Raw genomic sequence first — 14,383 nt, 5'->3', positions numbered from 1 at the left:
AGTGAAAAAACTAAAAAGGGCCTGGTCGTTAAGGGGTTAAACCACCTGGCTGGTCTGTGTATGACTATTTAGCTGTAGAAAAATGGAGATGGAAAGACTGCCTGATTCTTTATTATAAAAGGCAAGTAAGTTGTCTTACTGATGATGGCAATAATCCCCATGTATACAGTCAAGGAAGTGACTATGAGACCTGCTTCTGTCCAGGCAATGACATAGAAATAGGATACTGGGCTGCTGATGGAGGATGTGGTTCGAGAGAAGTCGAGATGAGCGAATCACTCAAGATTAAATTTGCTGAATTTTTTCAAAAGATTCGGTTTGGATCTGAATGAAATGTGGACCAATGTTGCTCAAATTATCATGGAAATTGATATATAAACACCTATAGTCCTCACATACCCAGTTTTTTTTACCTTCTTTAATTTTCTGCAATTTTTTTTGGCTAAACCTATGCCTTTTTTTTCCTAATGAAAACATTTTTTTTCAAAGATGATCAAAATGAGAAAGGACAGCAGCTCAAATAAAAAATGAAGGGACAGCAGTGATCTCTCATATCTTCCTGCCATGTACTTCCCTCATGTGGTCAGCAGCTATCGGGGCAGATCAGTGTAAGTGTATTTATCAGGGCACAAATGTGCAAGAATGTATAAAGGTGTGAGTACATAATTATGGATAATAAATAAGGATTTCTTCAGAACTTCGTCTATTTAAACAAATAAAGAAAATGCTACTTATATTTTTCTTGATATTTCAAATAAAAAGACACAAAAGTAGATAGTTTTATAGCAATGAAAACTACACAAATTTTTTAAAAAAAGGAAAACAATGACCTTTACTATTAGCCTAAAAACGGACACCAGAAATAACATCCATAGTTAGTCACTCAGCTTTCCCAGAATCCAGAGAGAAATGAAAGGACTGGCATTGTATCTGTCAAGAACTGGGAAGAGACCACGCAGGGGTCTGGGAAAGTTCACAGATAGTGGGACATGGTGTGAGGAGCGGTGGTCTTCCTGGGTGTCACACTGGGTGCTGGGCAGCAGCAGGCTCACCCCTCACATGCCAGGGGAGGATGCTGTTTTGTTGGGGGTTAGACGCAGTATGTTCATTATCTGTTGCTGTTTCCTGCCCAGATGCTCAGGGAGGAAGTGTAACTCACATTCTACCACAGGAGGAGGGGGCTGGGCGGTGAAAAGTCACACAGAGGGGCCGAGTCCTGTCACAAGCTCTGGGGTGAGGTAGGTACAATGCTGTTCTGCTGCTGTCATGGGATGCTGGGGGTTGTAGTCACTAGAGAGCCACTGGCTGCACCCTTTTGCTATGTAGCAGATGTGTGTAAATGCTGCTATGCTTTTATCTACTATGTTTATGTGTTGAATGTGTACATAACTGATGCTTACACTATGTACAGTCATGCTATGCTTGTGTTATATACCAAAGTAGCAGAGCTGAGCTTGTAATGTGTTCCCTATGCTCACAGATATCATCATTGAGTACAAAACCTGCAGTCCTATGTAAAACTACAGCCAGCACATTGCTCTGTGACTGGGACTTGTGCCAGAGCACACACTTGACTCTGCTACATTTGTAAATATACATTTTTCATCAGTAAGGAGCGGAAAGATGCTTTTCAAGAGCTGGTTTGGCTTTTATCATTTTATATATGCAGTGGAAATCACTGGTACAAAAAATAGTCCTGAGCTGCTATGTATGGAAATAACTATCACTCCCGCTATAAGGGGGGTGGAGGGCATTGTGTAAGGATGGCAGCAATGAAACAGCTCAAGGCTTGTGCCAACTCTGATACTGTAGAAATGTACACACTGGCCGCTAGCCTTGGGATCTGCTATGGATGATAGTGAACGCTGGAGCAGGAGCATAATACATACATCCGAGTTAACAATCAGTAAGTAGATCCTTGTGCTGTTCTTTAGCGTATGTTAACATATAGCAGATTCCACCACTAAGAAGATTTTACCATTTGCAATACTTTAGAGTAAACTCTACTCCACATTCAAGTAAAAATTTGCTTGTGATACTCCGTACAATGTATCCTAAAATTATATAACTGTGTGGCAGAGTTAATGGGGCACATTTACTTACCCGTCCCGTCGCGATCCCCGAGGTGCGTTGTCCGACGAGGATTCGGAGATCGTGCGTCCAATTTCCTGCATGTGTCGCTTCCCCGCTGAGGTCCGCCGGAGTTCACCTTCTTCTTCCCGGTGCGTGTAAGTGCATGGCTTATGACACAATTTTGAATATTAAATTCCGCACTTAGTCCGAATCATTCGGGTCGTCCGATGGCCACACCCCCGATTTGTGTGACAAAGTCAGCCCGATTGCGGAAAAATCTGTGTGGCAAAAACCCATGTTAAATGCGGCGCAAAACAGAAAACGTTGGGAAACGACGAAAATTCAGTCCGCGGATCCTTAGTAAATGTGCCCCAGTGTGTAAAGAATTGTAAAGAACTTGCTCTATGGGGGGTCATTTAGCAGGGCTTCTACACTAGAAAACTGGTGAACTGGTGAATTACCGGGCATTGTGATTATTATCCCCCACGTCAAGAGGTGAAGTGGGGTGTGCACTACCTAGACCACGTGAACATTCACCTTGAACGGCCACATGGTTTTTGTGCAAAACTAAACCAGCCTAAACCTCTTGATGTATCCAGGGGCGGGACTTGCATCATATGTCGCTGCACGGTAAATCTCCCCTCATTGTATTTGCTTCTGACCCCTACTGAGCTCTTAATTTGATAGAGACGGTATTATAACAGTGTAAATGGGTCGGCAGTGAAACAACCAATACTCCTGCCAGTCCTGCACCGTCACTCTAGTAGTTCTCTCCAGTCCTATAGCGATTATTTAGATAATTCCTAGATTATATTAGGATGCTTGCATGTATTGAAAGTGACTGCTTTTTCTTGTAATTGGAAGCAGCAATCATGTGAATGATGTATCTGACATATGATCGGTAGGGACAGCGAGAGCGGTGGCACTGAAAAGATAGAGGATATTATAGATAACATACCGTAAATAGATGTTATTATAGATAACATTTTTTTTTATTTTTATACTATTTTCTGCATTTTAAAAACCTCTTTTAACTTTTTAAGGACCTGGCCCTTTTTTATTTTTTCATTTCTATTTTTCATTCCCCACAATCGAAAATCTATAACTTTTTTTTTTTTTACACATAAAAAGCTGTGTGTTGGGTTGTTTTCTGTGTAACAAACTTCATAGTGATGGTATTTATTCTTCCATGCCGTATACTGGGAAGCAGGAAAAAAAAATTCCAAATGCAGTGAAATTGGTGAAAAAACGCATTTGCGTCGTTTTCTTGTTGGCTTGGATTTTACGGCTTTCACTGTGTGCCCCAAATTACATGTCTACTTTATTCTTTGGGTCAGCAATTATGTCTTTTACGGGGATACCAAATTTGTATACGTTTAATAATGTTTTCATACATTTACAAAAATTAAAACCTCCTGTACAAAATTTTTTTTCTGATTTTTCCATCTTCTGGCGCTAATAACTTATGCCATTTTCAAATTCGGGCACTATTTTCCGTTACAGGGTTAAACGCAGTGAAAAACCATTATTATATTTTGATAGATCGGGCATTTCCAGATGCCGCGATACCTGATGTGTTATGATTTTTACTGTTTATATATATTTATATGAGTTCTAGGGCAAGGGGGAGTGACTTGAATTATTAGGTTTTTTTAATTATAATTTTTTTTAAACTTTTTTTAATTTTTACTTTTACTATTTTCAGACTTCCTGGGGTACTTTAACCCTAGGTTGTCTGATTGATCCTATCAAATACATGCCATACTACGCCCATGTGCCACCATCCTTTTGAAGCCGCTGGGAGCTTTGCCGGCAGGGATGTGCAGGTTAACACCCACGATCGGTGCTAGCCCTCTCCATGGCCGGTAAGTCTTTGCTCCATATCGCAGCAAAGACTTACCGGCCATGGAGAGGGCTTGGCCCATGAGCCCTCTCCATGCCCCTGCAGCCGACCCATTCCGTGCTATTACGTCATGGGTCGTGAAAAGGTTAATGATGTGAGTTAAAGACAACTTAAAGGGGTATTCTCGTCTCGGCATTCACATTCAGTTTCATTAATCTGCCATATAGAAATATTTCTTCAATTAGATGTTATTAAAAAAAATTATCCTGTGTCAAGATAATTTCTCATAAATGTAGCCATATGGTCCCTTAGAAACCATATAGCTTCCTCGGATACGACCACGTCACACTCTGGCAGCGGTGGCCAGGCTTGCGCTATAGGGTCCTGACGGACCACCAGGATTCAGCAATCATTACCACAGGACGGCTGTGCGACATGTAGTAACTCCCGGACATTTTATATATATATAATAACCTTTTGTTTCTTTGTGCAATCTCTCGGGCAGAGGTGGCCGTATACGGGGAAGCTATCTCGTTTCTAAGGGACCACATGACTACATTTATGGAAAATTATCTTCTCACAGGAACATTATTTTTAATAACATCTAATTGAAGAAATGTTTATTAATGGCAGATTAATGAAACTGAATGTTAATGCCCAGACGAGAATACCCCTTTAAGGTCACCACATTTTTCACAAATGCAGCTAGTGAGGGCACAGCATGCCTTCATGGACTTCTACTCTTCCCCATGCTGTGATATCATGTGATCAGATACATATATGAGGTATATGTTAAAGTTATTGGGTAAAATACCTCAGTTTACATCACCCTGGTCACATGACGTGAAGTGCTGAATGATGTAAAAGGACTCAACATTCCGGAATAGCACTGTGTAAATAATTTGACATAGCATTTCTACCTCTAATAATAAGTAAACAGAACTGTATATGTCTATAGTTGAATATTGGCAGATGATCCATAAGTACTAGTTTCATATAGCAGAATGTTATATGCAGGACTCCATTAATATCATTGGAGTTGCATATGCATTTACAAACTGATTTCTTTACATTGCAGCCATGGAGAGGAACCATATAGTAATAAAAACAATGCTTTGTAATCATAGTATTTTATTAAGTTTTTTGGGATGGGTTAAAGTAAATAGACCAGTTCCTTTTAGGGTTAACCTATCACCAGGAATGCCATTTTATCTGATGACAGGTGCTATGTTATCCTGATTTTAAAAACTACTGACATGATTAAAAAGGCAGATTTTATAAAAATCATTTAAAAATCATTTTTAATATCAGTATATCATAGGTTATTGGAACCTGTCACGAGCTAAAAATTACTTTCCTGGTGACAGGTTTTCTTTAAGTGGATTGGCCTTTGTTATAGGAAGTCAGCAAATAGCAGCCCTTTTACAGATGGTGTGACAACAGAACAACGTCAGGAGTCCGATGACACGAAATGGAGTGTCCATTTTGGGAAGTTGCAGACTGGAGTCGGAAGAGCCACTTTAATGTTGATCACAGCTGTAGGGAGAAACTTAAGGACTAGTTCACATAGCGGAATTTCTCCAAGATTTTGAAAGACGTGCCTTCAATTATGAGCGGCTTCCACCAGGAATTTAAGGCACATCATTTCTTGTGCTGAGAAAATCATTGGCAAAATCCACAAAGTGTACCAGTCAGGAAACAAGGGTAAAGTGTTTGATAAATTTCCTCGAGCTTCTAGGGAAAAATCTACTTTGCTACAAAGAAAACCAACAGATTTTTAATTTGAAAAAAAAATATATAATTTTCTCTGCATTGAGTGAAAAGAATTTTTTAAAATTCTGTTTAGTAGAATAGCACATCAGAATTGCAGCAGTGGACCTTCGAAACATATAAATTTTTACTCTACCCCTGTCACTTGTGGATGACACAACATTACTCGGAAGGGGAAGAGTAAAATGAATTTATAGATGTACCGACTACCTCTGTTATTCCAGATAGCAAAGATTGCACTTCTAGATTTAGGTTTTTTTTGTATTTATTTCAGATTTGATCCAAACTTTGTTATGCTTTAAAGAGGACCTTTCACTCCCTCACTTACATGGAGAAAAGTATACCATTCGGTAGGGGCCGTTACATAGATGCAGGGGCACTTTGAATTTTCTTTCTAGCTGCATACATATCAGTCCCCATATCTGACCATTATAATCTATGTTTGGTCAGAGAGGAGGAGCTGAGGCTGGAGGTGTGTGTTATGCTAATCTTCTCTCATACTGTCCAATCAGTGGCAGGCAATGTCAGAGAAAATACTATGCACAGTAGTTTAAAAAAAAAAAAATGTTCATCTATGCTCACACACATTCTGCTAATATTCTGTTGACATTATGTTTACAATGCATTTACATTTGCATTGCATTTGAGTTGCGATTGCGTTAAACCTTAAGTGGTGTTTGATCGGGTTTACGCTTACATGGTGTTTGCATTTGCATTGCAATTAATAATGATAATAATAATCTTTATTTATATAGCGCCATCAAATTCCATAGAGCTTTACAAACCATAAGGGACAAATAAAATTGTAATATTATACTGCAAAAGAGTACAAAAAGTCATATGGAACAATACAAGAGCATTTAACGCTAACGCAGCACCTGCGTTTTTGTCGTGTTGCATAGTGTTTACGATTATGTGCCATTTGCGTCCACCTCCCATTTACGTTTCCATGGTGCTTGCGTTGCGTTTGTTTTTATGTCCCATTTGCATTTACTGTATGTTACATTTGCATTTATGTTGTGTTTACACTTACATTTACAAAGTGTTTGGGTTTATATCACGTTTGCATCACATTTACGCTTACTTGGTCTTTTCACATTAACACTTACGTTTATGTGGCAATTGCGATTATGTCACGTTTACACAAACATTTACATGCCACTTGCATTTATGTTGAGTTTGCATTGCATTAACGCTTATGTGGTGTTTGCATTTATTTCTCTTTTACACTTACATTTACATGGCATTTGCATTTTTGCTGCATTTAAGCTGTTTGTTTTGCATTTGCATTTATGTCACATATGCATTTTACGTGGTGTTTGCTTTGCATTTATGTGGCGCTTGCATCACATTTGCGTTTACGTCTGCGTTTGCATGCACATGGCATTTACATTTTGTTTATATTGCACTTGCATCATGTTTTTGTTTACATGGCACATGTGTTTACATTGTATGTGGGTTTACAATGCATTTGCGTTTACACTGCAGTCATTGCAATTTGTATTATTACATTTTTGTAAACCTAACAAAATACATTTTTGTTAGGTTTTCCAATTCAGCGATATTGATGACCTATGATTATTGTTCAAACGAATGGTAGTTGGTGTGTGTTCCCTGTCTGGCAGGATCTGCTTCTTTTCCCCTTTACTTTTAAAATCCAGGCTCCATATCTCTTATGTCATTTGCATAATTTCTAAAGCCTTTTTTCTTTAAAACAAGGGCTTGAAAAGTTAAAATAGAAAAATATAACCACACCTCCCAGACCCAAATAGAAAAATTCAGAGGCATGTGCTATGCACCAGGTGGTGGATTCTAGGTATTCAGTCAATGGCTGAGCCCTCTCCATAACCGGATGGTAGCACCTGTGATGGATGGGTGCTAGCACTGATCATCGGTGTTTACACTGCCATTGCATGGGTGCCGCCATCTTGGTGAAGATCGTTGTTCACTGTGATCATCGGGGAGCGGCGATCTGGTCACATGAGAGTCTCTGGTCATACGCAGACCTGAGCCTGTTTGAATTTAACCTGTTCATTACAATGTGCGATTTGCTGTAATATGGCAGTTTATGGTAGGATCAATCAGACAACATAGGGTTAAAGAGTCTAAAAAACAGTAAAAAAAAAAAAGGTATTAAAAAAAATGTTATTAAAAAAAATAAAAATTCTAATCATCCCCCTTTCCTTAGAACTCATATAAATATAAATAAAAAGTTAAAATCATAAACTTGCTGGGTATCGTCGCCTCCCAAAATGTCAGATGTATCAAAATATAATAATGGTTTTCCCGATGTGTAAACCTGTAATGGAAAATATATAAAATGTAAAAAATTCTATACAAAGTGATAAAAAGGGTATACAGTCCTTAAAATGGTAGCAATGAGAATGTCACAAAAAATTACACCACCCACAGCTCCGTACACCGAAGTATAAAAAAGTAATTAGTGTCAGAAGAATTTTTTTTTTGTACAGGAGGTTTTAATTTTTGTAAATGTATAAAAACATTATAAAACCTATACAAATGTGGTATCTTCATGATCGCATCGACCCAAATCATAAAGAAAACATGTTATTTGTGGTGTACAGTGAAAAACGTATAAAACAAGACCACAAGTAAATGGCACAAATGCGTTTTTTCCCCAATTTCACTGCATTTGGATTATTTTCCTGCTTCCCAGTACACGGCATGGAATATTATATTTAATCACTTTATTGGTTTTTGAACAAAGAACGATAACATTACAATCAACATAAGATGAAACAACATAAAAAAAACGGAGAGGAAATAATAGACATCTGGACATGTATTACAAAACATCTTGAGCAGTAAGGTTACATGTAGCCCCATCGGCCTTAAAAATGATCTACATACAGTTAATGTCTCAGTCAGCCTGGTGAGGAGGGAAAATATACACAGGGTTTCAAAGTCATCGCCACTATCTCCGTTCAATATGGTCTTGGTGTACGGACACATTACAGATAGTGCTCTAAAGAACTTATCATGTGAATATGGATCATAATTACCATAAGGGCTAAAGAAGCTTGCAAACTCTTAATTCCGTCACCCTGTTGGTATCATAAGATGATGCTGTCAGGCTGGGTGCACTTATGGTCGCCGGGTGGGGGCGAAAGGGGTTATTATGCATACAAAACGTTCATCCGACAAAGTTAACAATATCAAATGGGAGGCTGGGGGGAGGGGTAGGGGGTTATGGGAGATATAATATTCATCTGGGCCAATAGGATAGGTTACCTTTTAGGCCCCTTCCACACTTGCAGATCACGTCAGAGTTTGATCAGGGTGCGATCAGGGTTTGGTCAGTGAAAAACGCACATTTTGCATCAGAGTGCAATCAGTTTTCAGTCAGAGTTTGTTCAGTGTCTCAGTTTTTCACGCGCGTTTTCAATGCAATTTCAATGCGTTTTTCACGCGCAGAAAATGCGCGTGAAATGGACCCAGAACTGGTCTATCTTTTCTATGGCAATTGGTGCGTGAAAAACGCATTGCACTTGCAAGTGTCTCAGAGTGCAATGCGTTTTTGATGCATCTCCATAGACTTGTATGGTGCGTTTTTCACGCGCGTGACTTAAAAGATTTAAACACGCATAAAAAAAACACGCGTGTGTGCCTGAAAAAAAATGCAAGTCTGAAAAGACCGATTGGTTACAATGGGTCAGAGTGCAATGCAAGTTCTGTGCGTCAAAAGCATGCGCAGAAAACGTGCATGAAAAACGCAAGTGTGAAAGGGGCCTTAGCTGGCGTATGGGGGAGGGACTTTAGTTTGCTTCAAGGATTTCTTTACATTGCTGGGACTCGCAGAATGTTATCCATGGTTGCCACAGCTTTATACATTTTTCAGATATGGCATGGAATATTAAATGCCATCACTATGAAGTGCAATTTGTTACGCAGAAAACAAGCCCTCGTACCGTGATTTACATAGAAAAATGGCCAGTTGTATTCACAACTGGGCCCACCTAAAGTGTCAAAAACCATATTAGCCAGATCTAAATATAATGATGAGGGTAACAGCATGTCTACCATTCATCTGGAGCTGGAAGTCACATGATCATTGAAATTTCTTCTTTCAGCTCAGGGGTCTCCAGTATTATTATATTCTGCTCTTTTTGTTGGTGCATATAGTATGCTGGTTACAGGTGCAACTCCTTAAGGTTGAGCAGTATGACAATGCCGCCCTCAAACCAATATAGTGCAATATTGTGCACCCCTTGCCTAAATCTTAAGTTAAGGGATAAAACAGACATTTGGAGGACATTTTATAATTTTCTCAAACTCAAAACTGTACCAACTTATATATTTGTGAAGTCGGTCCATTTTATCACGATTTTGACTCTAAAATGGTCAGAAACTGCCCAGTGTTATGTAAAAGAGGGCAGTCATGGTGATGAAGTTTACACTTTGAAGGAAATCGACCACTTGAATAGGCAAGTTTTAAACTTCAGACACTTTTTTTCATAGTCATTGAGGATCATATCTTCATTAGGTTTTAAACTGTCCAATTTCTTTTAACTGGAGGTACTGATAGATGGAGCGGTGAGGGATGTTAAATTGCCCTTGCAATTGCTCAAAGGTCTTGAGATTTCCATGCTCTAGAAGCTGAGATATCGTCACCACACCCACATTTATCCACATATTAGCCTTTTCTAACTTTTTAATTTCGGGGAAAGCACTATTATGCCACGGTGGAGTATACTTAGTGCATCCTGAGAACCCCACACATTTCTTTCCCCATACTTTATAAATCAACTGGATCGTTGGCGCATCTTTCCACTGTCTGTGGCCGTCTAATATCTCTACCATGTGCAGGGGGATACTCCAAGGTGAACCTTCCCTAATCAACCTCCTGGCGGAGACCAGCCCCTCCTCATTGTGCCACCCTTTTAGATGCTGCAATTGGGAGGCTAGGTAGTGAACCCAGGGATTGTGGAGTGCCAGTCCCCCGTCCTCTTTTCCCCTCTGTAATGTTTTAAGTTTGATGCGGGGGGTGTTTTCCTTTCTAAATCAGAGATTGGACAGTCCTATCTAGTTTATAAAAAATACTAAAGGTATCCAGACGGGGGCTATATGCAGTATAAACAACCACTGGGGCATTAAGATAATATTGACCGTCCACGAGTGACAGTGGAAGTTTATGCATTTTCCTAGTTGCGAGTCCTAGTTATTTTCTAACAATGGATCAACATTAAAGGAAACATAGGGGCTCATTTACTAAGGGCTCCGCGGCCGCACTTTCGTCGGGTTTCCCAACTTTTTCCGTTTTGCGCCGAATTCCCCGGGATTTTGGCGCACACGATCAGATTTCGGCGCAATCGCATTGGCTTTCACGCGACAGAAATGGGGGGCGTTGCCGACGGAAAACCCGACGGATTCGGAAAAAACGCGGAATTTAAAAAACAAAGTGTGTCGCAAAATCAAGCACTCACATGCACCGAGAAGAACCAGGTGAACCCCGACAGACCTCGGCGCAGCAGCGATACCTGGTGGACATCAGGCGCACAATCACCGGAAGACCTGAATTCTCGTCGAAGAACACGCGGCTGGATCGCGACAGGACCAGGTAAGTAAATGACTCCCATAGTCTTTAGTATTTTTAGAAATTGTCACCCCTAGGTGACTGCACAGATTTGATATGTGTCTCCTCTAGGTCAAGTGTTTCTGGGATAGCATCTACCGGTAACAATACAGACTTGTCCCAATTTATTTTAAGTCCTGATTTTTGACCAAATGTCCTAATTATAGCCAGGGAGGTTTCCAAGTCTCCTAAGTACAGAAGCATATCATCCACATATAAAGACACGCGTTCCTCCATCTCCCCTCTCCTGAAGCCAACAATGCCAGGCGATTGTCTGAGTAGGCTTGCCAGTGGCTCAATAGCTGGGGCAAATAAGAGGGGCGACAGAGGACAGCCCTGTCTTATGCCCCTCTTTAAATAGAAGGCCTCGGACAAGCAGTGACACAAGTAAACGTTCATTTTGGCCCCCGCTTTGAACTTATCTCACAACATGGTGTTTCAAGCTTCCTTGAAAGTCAATGTTCTGGTGATCTACAACGTTCGTCTTGGATCCGATTTCCTTGGACATCCAGCAACTCCATGGCATCTTTGGGCATCTCGAAGAAGTGTATAGTCCCTTGTGCTACTCTACACAGCCGTGCTAGGTAAAACATGGAATACATCACATTTGCATCTCTCAGTCGGAGTTTCACATCTGTGACCTGTGCCCTTCATCTCTGGAGCAGCCAGTTTTCAAAAAAGTCCACAGGGTTTTTGCCTTCAGATTTCTTTTGGACACCCACTATTCTGACGTTATTTGCTATGTAGCCTATTTTCTAGGTCATTCGTCTTTGACAGGAGGGTTTGCTTGGTAGATACAACTCTTCGCATGTCCCTTGTCATAGGAGGGAACTGGTCCTCTACTTTGCTCACTCGGTCCTCCACCTCCTTCACCCGCTCACTGACTTTATGTATATTATGGCGCATCAGTACTACTTCTTCTGTGAGGCTGCCCAATTGTTTAGTCAGATCAGCCTTGCAGGACATAACTGCCAGCAGCATGTCTCTCAATGTGGGCTCTCTGTCAGGCTGACTCACCTCTTCTGCAATAGCCTCTAGGCTGTTTGGCGTGAAGCGCGCCTCAGGGGTCTTCAACAGCTCAGGGGTCCCCAGTGATGTGGCCATCCTCCTCGCTGTCTGCAGGAGAATGCGTCACGCTTGTTTCCCATGACCCCCTCCATGGATGTTGGCCTGTACATGCACGCGTGCTGCAGCTGGAGTAGCCTCCTAGCTTGGGGTCGCTACAGGTGCTTGTGTGGCTGCACCGCTCTCCCTGGCGTGCTTCTCCAGGCGGGCAGCAATCTCCGCCACTATATGCTTGGTGCGGCGTCTGACGCCTTATTGCACACCACTCGCTTTTCCCCAGCTTTTCTCTTTGGGAGCTGTGCCGTGCTCCGCTCCAACAGCCCGAAATCAGCTGCCAGCAGGTTCCTTACTCCTGAATCAGGCCAAAATGCAGGGTTTAGGAGGATTGCAAGCCTGAGCTCCTCTCGCACACGTCCGCACACATCAACGCATAGGCCATGCCCCCACCAAACTGTCCTATTTCTGCAAAAAAAAGTCTTATACTAATTATCCTCGGGCGATCACAAAGGCTGCCTGGTGCTCTCTCTCCTAATTATGCACACCTCTTCCAGGAGCGCCTAAGTATAACTAGCATATTGCAGTCCTTTTTCTTTGACTGCCGGTTACCAGCAGTCTGTGCCCCCACAGGCTAGAGAGTAAGGTGCTGGTGGTGGAATAGGGGGCAGCATGCTGATCTGGGCAAAGGTGGCAATCTTGCAGGGTAGGGAGGAAGAGATGTTACTGTTCCATTTGGTGCTGCCTGATGCTCCCTGAGCTCTTAATTATGCAGGCCTCCTGCGTGACCTCAGCTGGCTGTTGGGCAGGGGAGAGAGTGTGTTGAACCATTGCACCCAGGAGCCGTTTATTAGTAGGAGCTGAGGGTCCCAGGCACGCAGGAGCGCAGAAATAGGACAGTTTAAAGCCTGGATAAGATATGATCCTGGATGACTATGAAAACGCCCATCTGTAAGTCTATGTATTTTAAAACCTTACTTTTTCAGAAAAATGTCGGCACTACCGCATGTCTCCACTATTCAATTGCCAATCCATGCAAAGGTGCCTGGAGTATCGAATTAAATATCTATATGGTGGTGCTCAACATTTGCAGCAACAGGAATGTAGAAATTGACAAAATAAAGACAATAGAGGTGGCACTCACCAGTGATTTGTCTTTATTGGGAATTCGCCATAGGAGAGCTAGACTAGATTAATCGCAGGAGTGCGCAAAGCGGGCCATCGCGGTCAGCTCTTGTCTTCCCTCCCTGTCCCATGGCGAATGCCCAATAAAGAAGAATCACTGGTGAGTGCCACATCTATTGTCTTTATTTTGTCTATTTTAAATCCTGCCTATTCAAGTGATTTAGTGAATGAAGTTGTCTGTTACTGTTTTTATACAGAGCTGCCAAGGTGTAGACTTGTTGGTCATCACATTCACCACTTATTTTTATAATCCAATATTGGACTGGTAGATTCCTGCTGTTTTAACAGTACATTTCATTTAAGTCATATGAGTGTCAGACTTTCGGCTTCCAAAACAGGAAGCAATAAATTAAGAGTATGCAGTTCACATGAATCAGCTGAAGAGAAACTCAGCAATAGTGCAAAAGTTGTTAGTTGATTACTGAGTCAACTGTTTTTACCCTGAAAAATAAGACTATGCATCAGTAGTATGTGAGTTACATTTCCTTTCTTTAAAAATAATTTTATTTTACAACGTCAATTTATTTTTAATCAGAAAATATAATAAAGATGATTCTGCTGTATGAGTTAGGGCTGATGACCATGCCACAGTGCCAGGGATCGGACTCGGAAAATCACAGTGATATTCGACACAAGCAGTCCCTACTTCATAATTGAAATGTAATTATGACTACAGTTAGGCGCTGCTGTTTTGTAGGTATGAAGGGATTCCACGCGTATATCACTATGATGCTTGGAGTTCCATCCTCAGCACAGTGGTCGTCTCATGAAATCTGCCCAATGCAAGGTCCATTATTCACTGATGACCACATTTGTCTGCGACAGCCCTCAGTGACATAGAATTGCAGCATAGCTCTCAA

General features: G+C 41.1%; 1 protein-coding gene across 3 annotated transcripts in view; it reads left to right on the top strand.

Moving 5' to 3' along the window:
• Window positions 1-1,074: 1,074 nt before the first annotated feature.
• The window catches only part of RASGRP2 (RAS guanyl releasing protein 2), a 135,629-nt gene continuing 122,320 nt past the window's right edge, over window positions 1,075-14,383 (top strand). For 2 of the 3 annotated variants that reach the window (XM_072117824.1, XM_072117823.1), the window contains exon 1: window positions 1,075-1,238. In XM_072117824.1, the coding sequence (XP_071973925.1) occupies window positions 1,102-1,238 (137 nt within the window). In that variant the 5' untranslated portion in view covers window positions 1,075-1,101. The remainder of the gene's footprint in view (window positions 1,239-14,383) is intronic. The other variant, XM_072117828.1, reaches the window with a different exon arrangement.

The sequence above is a fragment of the Engystomops pustulosus genome, chromosome 7 (genome assembly GCF_040894005.1).
Source record: "Engystomops pustulosus chromosome 7, aEngPut4.maternal, whole genome shotgun sequence".
Taxonomy (NCBI): domain Eukaryota; kingdom Metazoa; phylum Chordata; class Amphibia; order Anura; family Leptodactylidae; genus Engystomops; species Engystomops pustulosus.
The sequence above is the reverse complement of the archived record's forward strand: the minus strand, read 5'-3'. Positions and strand labels throughout refer to the sequence as shown.